This window comes from Penaeus monodon, chromosome 4 (genome assembly GCF_015228065.2).
Source record: "Penaeus monodon isolate SGIC_2016 chromosome 4, NSTDA_Pmon_1, whole genome shotgun sequence".
Lineage (NCBI taxonomy): Eukaryota > Metazoa > Arthropoda > Malacostraca > Decapoda > Penaeidae > Penaeus > Penaeus monodon.
The window spans coordinates 51894655-51912154 of record NC_051389.1 but is presented as its reverse complement, the minus strand read 5'-3'; the positions used below and the strand labels follow the sequence as shown (position 1 = coordinate 51912154).

General features: G+C 47.1%; 1 protein-coding gene across 1 annotated transcript in view; it reads left to right on the top strand.

Annotated features, from left to right (window-relative positions):
* Positions 1-13440, top strand: part of LOC119572306 (PH domain-containing protein DDB_G0287875-like) — a gene marked incomplete at its 3' end in the record, with an annotated part of 62686 nt that extends 49246 nt beyond the window's left edge. The window contains 1 exon segment of the mRNA XM_037919326.1: positions 13355-13440. Within this exon segment, the coding sequence (XP_037775254.1) occupies positions 13355-13440 (86 nt within the window).
* Between the last annotated feature and the right edge of the window lie 4060 nt (positions 13441-17500).

Below are 17500 nucleotides of genomic sequence, written 5' to 3'. Positions count from 1 at the left end.
CGAAAGCTCATATACGTAGGAGAGTGTGTTGACAAGATAATTAGAATTGCGATGTAGAATTGCGTTTATCACGGTGAAAAAGAAGACGTATGAGTAAAGGACGTTTATATTTATTGGCTGATGGAATTGATAAGGTATTTCGCAACGGTAGCATTACAGAGAAAGTGATGATGATGAAGATAATGTGGCAGGAGGTAGAATGTTGAAGTGTTATGCATTTTTGTGGTTAATGGTGATTGTGAATCATGTGTTTGTCGTGTGAGAATGAGGAGGAAGTTTTCGTAACCTTGACAGAGTACGCGTCAGCACTGGAACTGTTGTGTCTTGTGCTGAGTAGAGTGAAAGTGAACAATAACTTCCCTCCAAATAATGAGCGAAAGAAAGGCGATGCTAATTATGATAAGAATACTAAATAGCAGCAGAGGAGGAGGGAGAGGAGACACAGGGGAGAGGCGCGGACGGACGTAGCTTAGCGTGCAGTTGATGAGTTTATTGGTTGCAGGGGGGTCGGGGTAGGGGCAGGGGCAGAGGGGAAGGGGGCGGTATCAGGTGAGGGCTCCCCTGTTGTGATATAACGTGACAGGGGAACATAATGCAACACAGCCTGGCAATTGCCGCTTCTGCTGTTGCTATCGACGCGCACGCAATCGCCAGCACACGAAGCACACGCATGTATAAACACACATACGCACATGAAAGCACACACACACGCGCACGCACGCACCCCACGCACGCACACACACACACACACACACACACACACACACACACACACACACACACACACACACACACACACACGACACCAACAACACACCACCACCACACACACAACAACACACACACACACACACACACACACACCACGCACGCACCACGCACGCACGCACACCACACACACACACGCACACGCACACTCACACACAAAACACAGTGGAAAAAGAACTGAATATAGAGTTTAATACTGAGTGTCATTTGAAAAGAAAAATAAAATGAGATATTTTTAACTCTCTCGAAATCCATTAGTTGAGCTGCAGTACACGGTATCTGGCAACTCATTACGTCACGTGGACTCTTCTGGTCACGTACTGTCCAGAGCTGATTATCCACGAATTACGTTGCTCGCGTGGAAACGTAGAAAAGCTGCAACTTTATTGCAAATTGTCGGTGGTGCAATTCTTTTTCCCCCCTGAATGTTGATTTGTGGTTGTGTGTGTTTTTTTTTCCGGGGGAGTGGGGTGGGGAGGGGTAAAGGTTTGTGGGGTAAGGTTGGGGAGGGTGGAAGGGGTATGCGTTCCATGGGGATAGGATCGATCGGCCGAGGATTTAATAGGGTTAACCAAAGGTCAAACGCAGGATCTGTGTGACCGAAACAAAAAGAAATATTGTGTTTGGTTGTGAGGAGGAAGTGGAGCAGAGAGGAGGGGTGAGGTGGTGGTGGAGACAAGGAGGAGGGGAGGGAAGGAGGAAGAGGAGAAGATGAAGAAAGAGAAAGAGGAGAGGCAGGCGGAGGAGGAGGAAGAGGGGGAGGGAAGGAGGGGGGAGTGTACCATTGATCCTTTTTTCATTTCTTTTCTTAAATTTTTTTGTGTATATTTTTTCATTCCTTTGTTACCCTTTTCGAAAAATCCATTTTGTGTATTCTCTTTTCATTTTTTTTTCTTTTTTTCTTTTCTTACTCTTCTGGAGTGGCTTGGCTTGTTCGCTTCCCTTCACGAGCTTTAGATGGCTTTAGGAGCGAAAGGTATTTTGACTTTTTTTTCCCTCCTTTTGCTTTCACTTTCTTGTTTCTTTTTCAACCCCTCGCTGTTATTTTTCCCGTCTTTGTTTTGTTTCTTTTTGTTCGCGTGACTTTTGTACTCGGTACTATTTTTGTTGTGTATTTTTTTCTTTTTCTTTTTAGTTTTCTCTTTCTTTTTGTCTCCCTCTTTTAGTATCATTATTTTCCTCGCCTTTTTTCAGCTTCTCTCCTCTTTTCACTCCCCATTTCTCCCTTTCCCTCCACTTCTCCCTCTCCCCTTATCTCTTTCCCTTCCCCTCATTTCTCGCCTTTCATATACCCTTTTATTATTATTAATGAATGGTTGGAAGAGGGTAAAAAAGGAGAGAAAGAGGAAAACGGAGAAAAATGAGATAAAGCTATACGAACGGAAATGATAAAAAACAAGATATAGAAAAGGAAATGGAAAAAAGGAAGATTTAAAATGTATGGGGGGGGGATTTACTTGCCCGACTGGGTAAAGGGGAAACGAGCGATTGAGGGGACAGGGAGAGAGGAGAGAGAAAACAACGAAATAGAATAAGAGAGAGACAGAGACAGAGAGAGACAGAGACAGAGACAGACAGAGACAGAGAGAGGGAGAGAGAGGGAGAGAGAGGTGGAAAGAGCTCATGTAATGCCAGGTGTAGCGTGACACATTAAACTCAACACTGATTCCTCCATGTTACGGCAGCGAGTTACATGCGAGCAAATGCTGCAATTGAATGTCCGCCAATGGGATTACAGTTAATTGAATCGCTTTTTTTGGCGACACAGTGCGACTTTAATTTTAATTCTAGTGTCTCCTATTTTCTTTTTTTTTTTTTCTTCTTTTTTTTGGTGCAAGTGAAATGCTCACTTTAATGGCAATGATGATATTAATAATGATGCAGAAAGTCACGTTGTTATGTGTTTCATCTTGCTGGCGAGTGATGGAAAGTGACAGGCAGACTGAGAGGGAGAAGGAAAGGAGCGAGGAGAAAGAGGGAGAAATGGAGAAGAATTAAAGAAAATCGAAAATAACAGTAGATAAGAAAAAGAGTGAGAGAGAGAGAGAGAGAGAGAGAGAGAGAGAGAGAGAGAGAGAGAGGAGAGAGAGAGAGAACAAACAGACAGACAGACAGACAGAGCTAGAGAACGAGTGAAAGGAAAGTGAGAAAGTTATAAAAAAGAATCCCAATCTCGAATAGATCCTCGCAAACCCCGGCCAAGGATGCTGCTGATCCGTGGCGTGGTGATGGGGTATAGTGGGGGGGGGGGGGGCTTGTTTACAGCTGTTCGGGTAGGGGAGGAGGGAAGGGGAGAAGTCGTAGGGGAAGGGGAGGGAAGAGGGGGAGTCATAGGGGAAAGGGAGGGAAGAGGATGGAAGGGGAAGAGTCCTAGGGGAAAGAGAGGGAAGGGGAAGGGCGCGGAAGGGTTAGGAAAGGGGAGAAGTCGTAGGGGAAGGGGAGGGAAGGGGAGGAGTCGTAGGGGAAGGGGGAGGTGTCCCGTGCGTCCTTGGGTAATTGACTTAGTAGCTCGCTCGGGTGATCACGAGTTTCGCAAGGTGTGCTGTGTGCCTTAGGGGGGTTGGGGGGGGGATATTTGGGGTGGCGGTGGGGAATGGGTGACGGGTATGGATTTTCTTTCTTTTGGTTCTTTTTTTATTTATTTATCTTAATGTGTGTGGTGTGTGTGTGTGTGTGTGTGTGTGTGTGTGTGTGTGTGTGTGTGTGTGTGTGTGTGTGTGAAGGAGGGACGTGGATTCTTGAAGAAAATGAAGTGGGTGTTGTGTAGGGGTGTGGAGAGTCACTGTTTTCATCGACAGCTTCATTTACCAATGTCATTCTTCTCCCATCGTTGAACTAATGCCACCGACATCGCCGTTGTCATAATCATTCTCATCATCATTCACCATCATTATCACAACTACACAACACTGAAACTAAATCACCACCACAATCACTGCTACCAATTTTCTCGCCTCTACCATCACCACTGCGTCCACCTCCACCATTGTCTTCACTGCATCCCCCACCAGAACCTCCGACCCCTGTTTTCACCCCAACTGCCTCCAACAAAACCTCCGTTGCATGCACCATATCTGCTTCCACCGAGGTCTCACCACATCGGCCTCTACCACAACCTCCACTCAACCTCCACTACAGTCTCCACCTGCACCACTTTCACCGGCTCTACCCTTCTTCCAGCACCATGTCCATGACCACCGTCACCTTCATCACCACCACCACTACCACCATCACCACGTCACCGAAAGCCGTCGGAGCGGCCGTGGCGGCGGCGGGAGCGTCTCGTCATCACCACCGCCACCACACGCACGCGAGAGAGAGAGAAGCGCCATCACCTTTAAGCTGACCCGGTTGTCTCGCTGCTGGTCCCGGGGCGAAAAAAATACGCTTTGAACACAGTTATTTGGGAAGTGGTGTGCTAAGGGAGGGGAGAGGGGAGGGGAGAGGAGAAGAAGGGAAAGGGATAGGGAGATAGAGGGGAAGGAGGGGAATGGGCTACGAGAAGGAAAGGGAGAGGAAGTAAGGGAAGAGGATTAAGAGTTAAGAAAGCGAGGAGGAGGAGATCGTTAAAGAGAGAGAGAGAGAGAGAGAGAGAGAGAGAGAGAAATATATGGAAACAAAGAGACAGAAGGACAGACGCAGAGATGCCTGCATGGCATTCCATGGAGGAAGAGCGCGGGGGAATATTTAATCTTCCATTTATTCATTACATATTTTTAATTTCCTTTTTATGCAAACGCGTATGAAAATGTAGTATGAGGATAGTTTGAGCTTTTATGTACGTACCTAGCTATGTAGAAAAGCTCTTTATAAACGTTAGAGGGATTAAAATGTTAAGATATATGTGATAAGTATTACGGTTATTATTTTTATGTTTGTTTCTGTTTTTGAAGTGACCTTAATTGCGCTAATGATGACGAGGACGACGGTGCTTTTATCTGTTTATTTATTTGTTTACTGTAGATGCGAGGGGCATTGGGGCGAGAAGGGGGGCGGGACAGGAGGGAGGGAGGGGAGGAGGGGAGTTTAGAAGGAAGATAGAAGGAAAGAAGGGAGTCGGATGGAATGAAGGGAGGGAGTCGGAGGGAGTTTGAGGGAGAGAGGGAGGGAGTCGGGGGAGGAAGAGAGGGAGTTTGAGGGAGGAAGGGTGGGAGTCGGATTGAGGAAGGGAGTCGGAGGGAGGAAGGGGGTGCGTTGAGAGGAGAAGATAAGTTGGAGAGAAAGAAGGAGGGAGAAAGGCAGGGAGTTGAAGAGAGAAAGGGGGTTTAGGAGGGAGATGAGAAGAAGGGACTGCGTTGAAGGAAGGGAGTTGGAGGGAGGAAGGGAGTGCGTTGAGGGGAGGAAGGGAGGACGTGTGGGCGTGTGAGGAGAGCGAAGCAGGGCCGCAGAGGCGTTGCGTTGCCAGGGTGACCGATATTACCACTTCTCTCCTGCTTCCCTTCTCCTGCCCACCCCCTTCTCGTTCTTTCTCTCCCTTTCTCTATCTCTACCTATCGCTCCTCCGCCCTTTATCTACTCTTTTCTCTTCCCCTCAATCCTTCCATTTCCCCCGCTTTCGTTAGAGTCACTCTCTTGCCTTTTTCCCTTTCCAGCTGTTCTTTATTACTCCGTTCGTCTTGTCTGTGTCGCATCTCCTCTCTTACCACTATTTCCCTCTCCTATAGTTCTTCAATTTCCCTTTCCTACTTTTTAGCAAGTTCTCTTATTCCCCCTCTTTGTCTTCATATTCTTGCTTCCTTCTTCCTTCGCTCATTCCGTGTCTCTTTCATTTTATTTTGCCCCATGTTGTATTTAACAGTATTTATAATTTTCTCGTGTGCATCGCTTCTGCTATTTTCTCCTTGCTGCGTTTAATATAGCCTCAGTTATTTCGCTTGGGTGTATTAATATATTTTCTTTTATATTCGCTTTTTATATCTGATATCTTTTGCGTTACCTTTTTCTCCTGCTTCGTATTGTATGGCCTTCCATTTTTATTATTTTTTCTTCTTCTGAATGACATTTAATGCCTCTTCTACTATTTTCTCACATTTCTTCTTCATATTTTCCAGTAGTCCTCGATATCTCACTAAGTATTTTTTTCTCTCTCTTATTTCTCCCCTTTTTTCCATCTGCTTATCTCCTCCTTATTATATTCGGTATGGAAAACATTGGGCATTCAAGTCCAGATGTTCTCGAGGGGTTGGGTGGTGACTGAGTTGGCGGAGTGTGCGAATAACGTCGTCCCATTTCAGTTCACTATTCTTTTCACCCACGTGTCCGTTGTCAGATAAGATAATAATGATAAATAAAAAGATAATAAAGATATGGAAGGAAAAAAAAACTATCATGGACCTCAGTCTGCTGCCCAAATAGTCATCATGACCAAACTTGTCACTGTGAGAATGGGTATCAGCACTATCCTATCAACTGGGAAAAGATCTTCAGTCTTGTCACTAGTCATCACCAGCATTTCAGTCTTTCACCCTAACCTATCAGTCATCACTAACTTTGTCAGCTCGTTATCAGTCAGCACCAACCTTGTCAACTCGCCATCAGTCATCAGTCAGCACTAGCCTTGTTAATTCTTCATCAGTCATCAGTCATGATGATGACAAACACCAACCTTATTTTCTCGTCATCAGTCAGCACCAACCTTGTCATCTCGTCATCAATCAGCACCAACCTTATTTTCTCGTCATCAGTCAGCACCAACCTTATTTTCTCGTCATCAGTCAGCACCAACCTTGTCATCTCGTCATCAGTCAGCCACCAACCTTGTCATCTCGTCATCAATCAGCACCAACCTTGTCAAACTCGTCATCAGTCGCACCAAACTTGTCATCTCGTCATCAGTCAGCACCAACCTTGTCATCTCGTCATCAGTCACACCACCTTATTTCTCGTCATCAGTCAGCACAACCTTGTCCAACTCGTCATCAGTCAGCACCACCTTGTCATCTCGTCATCAGTCAGCACCAACCTTATTTTCTCGTCATCAGTCAGCACAACCTTATTTTCTCGTCATCAGTCAGCACCAACCTTGTCATCTCGTCATTAGTCAGCACCAACCTTGTCATCTCGTCATCAGTCAGCACCAACCTTGTCATTCTCGTCATCAGTCAGCACCAACCTTGTCATCTCGTCATCAGTCAGCACCAACCTTGTCATCTCGTCATCAGTCAGCACCAACCTTGTCATCTCGTCATCAGTCAGCACCAACCTTGTCATCTCGTCATCAGTCAGCACCAACCTTGTCATCTCGTCATCAGTCAGCACCAACCTTATTTTCTCGTCATCAATCAGCACCAACCTTATTTTCTCGTCATCAATCAGCACCAACCTTGTCATCTCGTCATCAGTCAGCACCAACCTTGTCATCTCGTCATCAGTCAGCACCAACCTTGTCATCTCGTCATCAATCAGCACCAACCTTATTTTCTCGTCATCAGTCAGCACCAACCTTGTCATCTCGTCATCAGTCAGCACCAACCTTATTCTCGTCATCAGTCAGCACCAACCTTGTCATCTCGTCATCAGTCAGCACCAACCTTGTCATCTCGTCATCAGTCAGCACCAACCTTGTCATCTCGTCATCAGTCAGCACCAACCTTATTTTCTCGTCATCAATCAGCACCAACCTTATTTTCTCGTCATCAGTCAGCACCAACCTTATTTTCTCGTCATCAGTCAGCACCAACCTTGTCATCTCGTCATCAGTCAGCACCAACCTTGTCAACTCGTCATCAGTCAGCACCAACCTTGTCATCTCGTCATCAGTCAGCACCAACCTTGTCATCTCGTCATCAATCAGCACCAACCTTATTTTCTCGTCATCAGTCAGCACCAACCTTGTCATCTCGTCATCAATCAGCACCAACCTTGTCATCTCGTCATCAGTCAGCACCAACCTTGTCATCTCGTCATCAGTCAGCACCAACCTTATTTTCTCGTCATCATTCAGCACCAACCTTGTCAACTCGTCCTCAGTCACCTTTAGCCTGTCAAGTGCGCCTTCGTCTTAAACACTTATACCCGCCATTCCTGCATTTGCGTGATTACTGTAACTTCGCTACCATGGCTACAGTTTCATCCACGCTTGGGGTTAACTCGTTAAGTTAACTCGTCAAACTGTGCCATTCTCTCTCTCTCTCTCTCTCTCTCTCTCTCTCTCTCTCTCTCTCTCTCAACACACACACACACACACACACACTCTCTCTCTCTCTCTCTCTCTCTCTCTCTCTCTCTCTCTCTCTCTCTCTCTCTCTCTCTCTCTCTCTCTCTCTCTCACGCACGCTCTCACGCACGCTCTCACTCACTCACAGTTTCTCTCTCTCTCCCACACAGGAAGATTCCCTTGCCATTTCCTAGGCAACATTACCAGACGCAGAACATCCACGCGTTTCCCTTCCGCGTGTGTCTCCTTGCGCTATCAATTAGCATATCAATGACCACTAGTCTGTCTCTTGATTCGTTCGGTACTGTGAAGATCTTACGTCTGTGTGAGTGGAGTTAGTTTGGTAAGGTAATCGGTGTATTGCAGAGTCGTTTCTCTCCCGCTCGCTCTGTCGTTCTCTCTTTCTCTCTCTCTCTCTCGTTCTGTCTTTCTCTTTCTCGCTAACGTTCGGTCTTTCTCTTTCTCTCTCTCTCTCTCTTTCTCTCTCTCTCTCTCTCTCTCTCTCTCTCTCTCTCTCTCTCTCTCTCTCTCTCTCTCTCTCTCTCTCTCTCTCTCTCTCTCTCACTCTCTCTCTCTCTCACTCTCTCTCTCTCTCCTTGTGAGTCAAGTTAGGGTAGCAAGGTGATCGGTGTACTGCAGAGCTAGTCGTCAGAAGATTCTGCGTCGGCAAACGGTCCATTAAAGTCAACCGCAGTTCAACCACACTAGACAGATGTTTTGCCATCTTGTCTCTTTTTAGGGAAATGCAAATCGTTCTTGAACAAACGTATCAACTCGTTAAAATCCTCACAAGTTCACAAAACCAAAACCAAATCTGGGGAAAAAGACATGTGGTTTCTTCTTTCCTTCAAAAGAGAGAGAGTGTGAGTGAGCGGAAGAATGAATGAGTGGGTGGGTGGTGAGTGAGTGCGTGAGTGAGTGTGTGTGTTTGAGTATGAGTGAGAGTGAGTGTGAGTGTGAGGGAAAGACAGAGGCAGATTAACAAACAGCGAGAGAGAGAGAGAGAGAGAGAGAGAGAGAGAGAGAGAGAGAGAGAGAGAGAGAGAGAGAGAGAGAGAGAGAGAGAGAGAGAGAGAGAGAGAATAAGTAAATAAATGAAGGAGTGAGAAAGAGAGAGAGAGAGAAAGAAAGAGAAAGCGAGGTAAAAAGGCAAAGAGGAAGAAGGGCAAATGGGGGGGGGGGAGGTTAGAGGGGACAGGCTGGAGGGCGTGGCCAGAGGAGTCTGCATTGAGGCATTTATCTTCGGTGATGAAGAGACGGCGAGTAAGTCGACACAGCTCGACCCTGGCTCTGTTTTTTTTTTTATGGGAAGGGGGATCACAGTAGTAGTCCGTAGTAGTAATAGTAGTAGCTCCAGGGGGATGAAAAGGAGGCGGGTGGTGGGGAGCGGGAGGAGACTGTGGGGATGAGAGGGAGGGAGGAAGGGGAGAGGGAGGGAGGGAGCAAGGCCATAGGGAGGAGGGAAGGAGTGGTGGGGGAGGGCTAAGAGAGGTGGTGTTGCTGGGTCGATGTTGGTGGTATGCAGTTGTTTGCAATGTGTTTGTTTGTTGTTCCACTGCGGCGCGGCAGGTTGCTTCGTTTTTTTTTTTCTCTCTCTCTCTCTCCTCGATATTTATGTGTTTCCACTTAATTTGCGGTAGTGAGTTTGCTTGCGAGTTTACTTTATGATTATTAGCATTATATTGCTTATTGCCGGCGTTAATTTGCAGAGTTAAGATATTGGGATAATTATAATGGCTCAGGTGTTACCGTGTCTGAAGACAGGCGCAGTGGTGGAGCCGCGGGCGAAGTAGGTCACGCGCACGCAAGCACAGGTCACTCCTCACACCAGGGGATTGTAGGCTGCAAGCACGCCTCCCTCACTTCTCTTTTCCTAACTAATCTCCTTCCTCCTCCTCCTCCTCCTCCACTTCTTCCTCCTCTTCCTCTTACTACTACTACCAGTACTCCTCTTCTTTCTCCTCCTCCTCCTCCTTCTCCTCCTGCGCCTGCTGCTCCTTGCACTCTTCCTCCTCCTCCTGCTCCTCCTGCTCCCTTACCTCTTTATTCCCCCCTTCCTCCTCCTCCTCTATTGATTCCTCCTTCCTCCTTCTCCTTCCCCCCTTTCTCCCCCATCTTCCTTCACCTCCCCCTCTCCCCTTTCCCTCCCCCTCTCCTCCCTAATATGGTGCGTAAAAGGAATATTCCAAGGGTGGGCGGGGAGGAGAAGGGGAGCGAGGGTGCTTATAAATTGTGTTATTTATGGGGGGTGTTTATGCGTGCGTGAGGCAGTTATGAGATTTTAGGGGATATGGGACTTGCATGGAGTTCGCTGGCCTGATTCGCTTGTGCATGCGCGTTCATATTTGCATATGTAGAGGTGTCCTTGCGCACTTGCACATAAACACGAACACATAGAGACATGCATTCCCTCTCTCCCTCTCCCTCTCTCTCTCCCTCATGCGCACGCACGCACGCCGCACGCACGCACGCACGCACGCACACATGCACGCACGCACGCACACATGCACGCACGCACACATGCACGCACGCACGCACGAACGCACGCACGCACGCGCACACACACACACACACACACACACACACACACACACACACACACATACACACATACATAGAGAGAGAGTCATCACGAGGATGCAGGTCATCAGGGCAGGACACCAACGAAGATTTACAACATGAACGCTGTGGTATGTAGTGCTGTGGGGAGAGGGGGAGGGGTGGAGGGTGGAGTGAAGTGGGGAGAGAAAGGAGGAGGGGAAGGGGGAGGTTGGTGGGGTAGAGGGGATAGGGGAGAGAGGAGGGAGTGTCATCTCTCCACCGCACTTACTGACTCACTATTGCGAATTGTGACTTATCGCCTCCCTCGCCGGCTCACTGTTTTGTTGATTAAGGGTTTAGTGTCACTATTATCTATTTATTTGTTTGTTTTGTTTAGGTCTTTGGCATTTGCGGTTTTATTATCATGTTCTTTTTAACTCATTTTTCTGTTCTTGTGATTTTATTTTCATGTTGTTTGTCTTCTTGACTTTTGTCACTTCATTTTGTCCACACATTTTGTATGAGGCGTTGTTCTCGCCCTTAGGGGTCGCTGTCTAGCTCACTCTTTTGCTGCTTTGTGGGTGCACGATTACAATGCTCTCTTTTAACCTTGAATTCCCTTTCGTTTTTTATTATCCTAATGCTCTTTGTCACTCTTTTCGTCGCCTTTCCATTCATAATCACCCTTCCAGTCATTGGCAACTATTGCTTTCTCAGACACCCTACCACACATACACCCATCACCCTTACGTTCACCCACTTTTTTTTCATACTAACTCTCACTGCCATCATATTGGTCCTCAAAACACTCACGTCTATTCTCTTCACTTATGCTCTTTAGTCAAAGTTAAGATAACCATTCCCACCACCTTTTCATTCCCTATTCACCCTCAAACTTACGCTTACCATTCCCACCACCCTTACATTTCCCCTCATCTTCTCTGCCACCCTGTCGCCCTCCATCACCCCAAATATCACCCTACTCACTCTCCGTCAGCCTCGCCATCAGCTGGGCGAGCGGCCTCTCTCGCTGCGGCACATGATTCAGCAGAATGGTCAAAGTTAAATTGAAAGTTGACCGTTTGTAGAAGGCCCACTAGAGCCTCCTCCTCCCCTCCTCCCCCTCTCTGCCTTCTCCTCTTTCCTTACCCTCCTTTACCTTCCTTGCCTACTTTCCTACCGTCCTTCCCTTCTATGCCTTCCTTCCCTATCCACTTTTCCTTCCTTCCCTTCCTAGCTTTTCCTTGCTTTCCTACCGTATCCTCCCTCCCTTCCATGCGACCCTGCCCTACCCTCCCTACCTTCCATTTCCTCCTTCCCTTTCCTTCCTTCACTTTCCTCTCTCCCTTCCATGCGTCCATACCCACCCCCCTCCCTCCCTACCTTCTCTTGCCTCACTCCTTCCCATCATCGTAAAGACGTTAGAGAAGGGAAGGGCTGCTCCAATCTCTTCGTCCCTGCTTTTGGGGTCTTTTACCTCGATCCTTTTTACTCTTGCGTGTGCGTGATATAGGTGTTCTGTCGCCACGCACGTACGTGATACATGTCTCCTTCCTGCTATTTGTTATGAATGAACCTGATGCAGGATGTCTACAACCATACGTGTGTGTACCTAGTGTAGGTCTTCCTTAGCCATGCACACTCCTGAGATGTTTCTTTTAGCTATGCATGTTCTTGTTGTGAGTCTCCTTTAGTCATGCACGTACCTGAGTAGGTCTACTTTAGCCATGCACGTACCTACTGTAGGTCTCCTTTAGCCATGCACGTTCCTCGTCTCTTCAGTGTACGTGATGTCGGTCTTCTAACGCCATGTACTTAGGCATGGTGCGTGCAGTCTGGACTCTCATGCACTGATACTTTCTGGACACACAAAAGCTACTACAGTCCGTTTCCCTGTCCCGTCAAGTTACTGCTGTTGAATTCCTGCAATCATGGTCCTGCGGTCTCACGCACAGCCTTGGTGTAGTGGAGTCGTTGTTTCCTTGTGTGGTGTTAGTCGAATGCACCTCTCTACGTCTCCCCTCCTCTCCCTTCCCATTTCCCTTCGCTTTCCCTTCCCATTTCCCTCTCCCCCCATCCCACTTCTTCCTATTCCCCTTCTCCTGTTCCTTGCCACTCCTCCCCCCTTCCCTCCTTCCCTACCACTCCTCCCCCTATTCCCTTTCTACTCCTCCCCCTCTTCCCTTCCTTACTCCTCCCCCTCTTCCCTTCTCACTCCTCCCCACACCCCTCTCCCAACTTTGTGCAAGGTCTTAACGTGATTCAAATGCACTACAACTTTACATCGAGAAAATTTACCCAATTGTGAAAAGTTTATTTCTCCTCATTTATTATCCCTTTCGATTTTTTTTGTTTTGTTTTTGTTATGCAAGTTTGTTGGAACTTTGAAACTACTTCCTCACATTTTTTTTTTCGTTTTGTTTTTGTACCTGTTTGGCAAGAAGAAAAAAAAGGAGTGGTTTTATTTTCTTTTATTTATTCGTTTTCATCAAACTTCGGCGTCCTGTTTTATGTACTTTGTTTTTGGCTTCTTTTTTACTCTTTATATATGCATTGTTAGTTGCTCTATTCACATGTTCATTTTTGTGTGTGTGTGTTTTTCCTATTTTTAACATGTCAAGGTTTGTTTATTCGTATGTAAATCCAGCCATTGTTATTTTTTTATTTTTTTTCCTCTTTGTTTATTTGCTTATATTAACAGTGTCGTATGAATGTGTATGTATTTTCTTTATTATGTGTTTACCATTGTCAGATAATGTTGACTGGAGTTACGGAATAAACGGTCTGTTTATTTGTTTGCTCGCTGTGTGTACTTCAACATTTTGCAGTGTTTGTGCAGGTGGCTTTGTTTTGAAACTTGCTAATGCCCGTGTGTTCCTTTCCTTGCAGTGGTGGAGAGCATCTTACGGGGAGAAAATGTCGGTATTACGCCACGCCGGTCTCGCACTGCAACCAACAACCACCACCAGACAGGGGTGAGTGTCCAGGAGCTATTGTGTATGTGTGTGTGTCTGTGCCTGTGTTTGTCTCTGTCCGAGGTGAGGTGTGTGTGTGTGTGTGTGTGTGTGTGTGTGTGTGTGTGTGTGTGTGTGTGTGTGTGTGTGTGTGTGTGTGAGGGAGGAGAGAGAGAGAGAGAGAGAGAGAGAGAGAGAGAGAGAGAGAGAGAGAGAGAGAGAGAGAGAGAGAGAGAGAGAGAGAGAGAGAGAGAGAGGTTTCTGTCTGTGTGTATAGGTTTGTGTGCGCGTGTAGGTGATGGTATGTATATGTGCGTCCGTTTGTGTGTGAGTATATAGGAGGGTGAGAAGTCTCCCTCAGAGCAGTGCGCGTGTGGCCATGTTCCCTGTATGACTCTACCTCTTGTGTGATGATACTCATGTGAGTTAGCAATCTGTACTTTCCCGTGCGCCCCCTGTCACTTGTACACCGCAAGCCCTTATAACCGGTACTCTCCTCTGTTCCCTGCGCGCTCCCCTGTAACCCCATTCCGTGTACCCACCGGCGTCCTTATCCCTGTTTCCAGCAGGATCTGCGTCTGCGTCAGGTGGAGGCGGGGAGGAGAGAGGTATGCAGGAATGGAGGGGGGGAGGTTCAGAGAGGGAGAGGAGGGAGGAAGGATGAGGGGAGGGAAGATGAGGAGAGAGGGAGGGAGGAAGGATGAGGGGAGGGGAGATGAGGAGAGAGGGAGGGAGGAAGGATGAGGGGAGGGGAGATGAGGAGAGAGGGAGGGAGGACGGATGAGGAGAGAGGTATGGAGGAATGGAAGAGGAAGAAGGGGAGGGAGGAAGAATGAAAGGAGGGAGGGAAGGAGGGATGAGGAGAGGGAGAATGAGAGGAGAGGGGGGAGGAAGGAAGGATGAAGAGAGAAGTAGGGAAGAATGGAATAGGAAGGAGGAAAGGAGGAATGGGGTGAGAAAAATTGGAGGTAGGGATAGAACGAAGGATGAGGAAGGAAAGGAGGAAAGGGAGGAAGAAAGAAGGAAGGAAGGTAGGTATTAAGGAGGGATGAGAGAAGGGGAGTGTAGAGATCGGGGGAAGGAGAGAGGAAGTAAGGAGGGAAAGGAAGGAGGGAGAGAAAGAAAGAAAGCAGAGAGGCGGGGAAAGAGGACAGAGCGTAGCCATTCCAATCCTGTAGACGACCGCGCTCCGCACTCCCTACGACTGCACACTCGCGATCAGAGCTTTCAGTTCCCCTTCGAATTTCCGTAGTTCCCCTCCCTCATTTTCTTTTTTTTTTTTTTTTACCTTTCTCTCTTCTCTCACTCTATCCCCTTTTCTTTCATGCCTCCCCTCTTTTTTCTTGTGTTCTGCTCCCTTCCCTCTCCGCTCATCTCCTTTCCTCTCCTCTCCTCTCCTCTCCTCTCCTCTCCTCTCCTCTCCTCTCCTCTCCTCTCTTCTCCTGTCCTCTCCTCTCCTGTCCTCTCTTTCTCTCTCTCTCTCTCTCTCTCTCTCTCTCTCTCTCTCTCTCTCTCTCTCCTCTCTCCTCTCTCTCCTCTTTTCTCCTCTCCCCTCTCTCTCCTCCCTCTCCCTCCCTCCCTCCCTCCCTCCCTCCCTCCCTTCCTCCCTCCCCTCTTCTCTCTCTCTCTCCCTCTTCCCATCTCTCTCTTTTTCCTCTCTCTCCCCTCTTTTCTCCTCTCTCTCTCTCTCCCCTTCTCAATCTCTCTCTTCTCTCTCCCCCCCCTTCCCCCTTCTTTCCTTCTCTTTTTCTCTCCTCCTCTCTCTCCTCTCTCTCTCCTCTCCTCTCTCCCCTTTCTTTCTCTCTCTCACTCTCTCCTCTCCTCTCCTCTCCCCTCTCTCCCCCTCACCCACTCCTCCTCCTCACTCCTCCGCTCTCCTCCTCTCGATCCTCTCCTCTCTCTCTCTCGTCTCTCCTCTCTCTCTCCTCTCTCTCTCTCCTCCTTCTCTTCTCCTCCCCTCCTCCTCACACTCTCCCCTCTCCTCTCGTCCTCTCCCTCTCTCTCTCTCCTCTCTCTCTCTCTCTTCCTCTCTCTCCCCTAATCCCTTAACCTCTCCTCCTTTTCTCACTCCCTCTCTTCTCCTCCCTCCCCTCCCCCTCCCCTCCCTCTCTCCTCTTCTCCTCCTGGTCCCTCTTCCTTTCTTTCTCTCTTTCGGCTCTCCCCCCCCCCTCAGCTTTTGGTCCGGGTTTGTCTTTGTCGTTTTTTGTTTTCATTTTTCCCCTTTTTTTTGTGGTTTGTCTTTTTTCTTTTTTTTTTTTTTTTTTTTTTTTTTTGTGTTTTTTGTTCCTTTTCTTCCTTTCTCTTCTTTTTTTTTTGGTTGAGTAAATAAAACTAAACTAAAATCAATTAGATGCGAGAGGGGGGGAGCAGGGGAGCAACAAAGAAATGTGTAGAGAGGAAGGTAGGAGGGTGTGGGACGGGGGGGGAAGGTGAGGGGGTTGTGGAAAGGATTCTGCTCCGGGTGTTTCAGTCGTCTTCGTCTTGTGGTGTGCGTTACTGCTTTGTTTTGCTCCTTTATTGTTTTCTCTTATCCCTTTTGGCTTCGTGTGTGTGTTGGCATTTTGATGCTTTGCGTGTGTTTTGAGTTACGAATTGTGTTGTTTGTTTTTGAGTATAGTGATTAGTTATGTGTTGGTGTGTGTGGGGTGGGTGTGGTGTTGGTTGATGAGTGAGGAGGAGTGAGTGAGGGGGGGGGAGAAGAGGAGGAAGGAGTGAGGTGTGGTGGTGTGTGTTGGGGTTGTGGTTTTGTGGTGGTGATTTAGTGAGTGGGTGAGTGTGGGTGTGGTTGTGTGTGTGGTGTTGTGTTGTGTGTGTGATGAGTGTTATTTGTTGTGTGTGGTGTGGTGGGTGGGGTGGGGGTTTTTTTTTTGGGGGGGGGGGGGGGTGTGTGTGTGTGTGTGAGTGAGTGAGTGAGTGAGTGTGTGTGTGTGTGTGTGAGTGAGTGATGTGTGTGTGAGTGAGTGAGTGAGTGAGTGAGTGAGTGAGTGAGTGAGTGTGTGTGTGTGAGTGAGTGAGTGTGTGTGTGTGTGTGTGTGTGTGTGTGTGTGTGTGTGTGTGTGTGTGTGTGTGTGCAATAATGATTTTCTTGTATCTTTATGTGTGTCCGTAATTTCTTTGAATATGCGTGCGCGTGTGCTTTTGGTCTCTGCTTTGAGAGTGACAGAGACAAAGGCAGGAACAGATAGATAGAAACAGAGACAGAAAGACCGAGATTGACTTAGACTGAATTACGGGAAACGAAAGAAAGGAAAGAGAAAAGAGGAGATGAATGTGAGACGGAGATGGAGTTGGGGAGTGGAAGGGAGAGGAAGAGGTAAAATGATAAAGAGAACAAAGAGAGATAAAGTGAGTAAGCGAGTGAAAAGAGGGAAGGAAAGACAAAAGATTAAATCAGAGTTTCGTATGTGCGGATGGTTGAAGAAATAATAAAAAAAAAATTGTGATGTCATAGAAGAAAAGATGACGGGGGTAAAATTAGAATTAAAAATGGAGAAAGAGGAAAGAAAAGGTAATAGTAGGAGTAGGAGGAGAGAGAAGAAAAGAGAGAAGGAAGAGAAAGAGAAGCACAGGAAGTAGAAAGAGGAAGAGAAGAAGAAAAACGATGAGAAAAAAGGCGAAGTAATAGAAATCACATGCGCAGAGAGTGTCAGACACATCTGTAAACATATTAGACGAGAGAGAAAGAAAAAAGAAAAAAAAAAGAGAGATACGTTCCCCTGAGTAATTAAAACCTCATACGTCAGCGAAGTGACACCGGAATTATACATATACAAAAAAAAAAACTAAAAAAAAAGAGGCAACATAAGAAAAGTAAAAAAAAAATAATAATAAAAAAATTAAAAGATGCAAGAAGGAAAGTAAAAAATATATAAATAAAATTGAGCGTGGAAGGCTTTAAGCTGCTCCCGCAAAAAAAAAAAAAAAAAATGGAAAGTGGATGAGCTTGGGCTTGATTATAGAGTCGGGATGGATTTTTTGTTTGTTTGTTTTTGTTATTTGTTTTCAGATGTCGGTGTGTTTTGGTGGCTTGGTTTGTTTGTTGTTGGGTTTTGCGAGCGTGTAGGGATTGGGCATTCCCTCT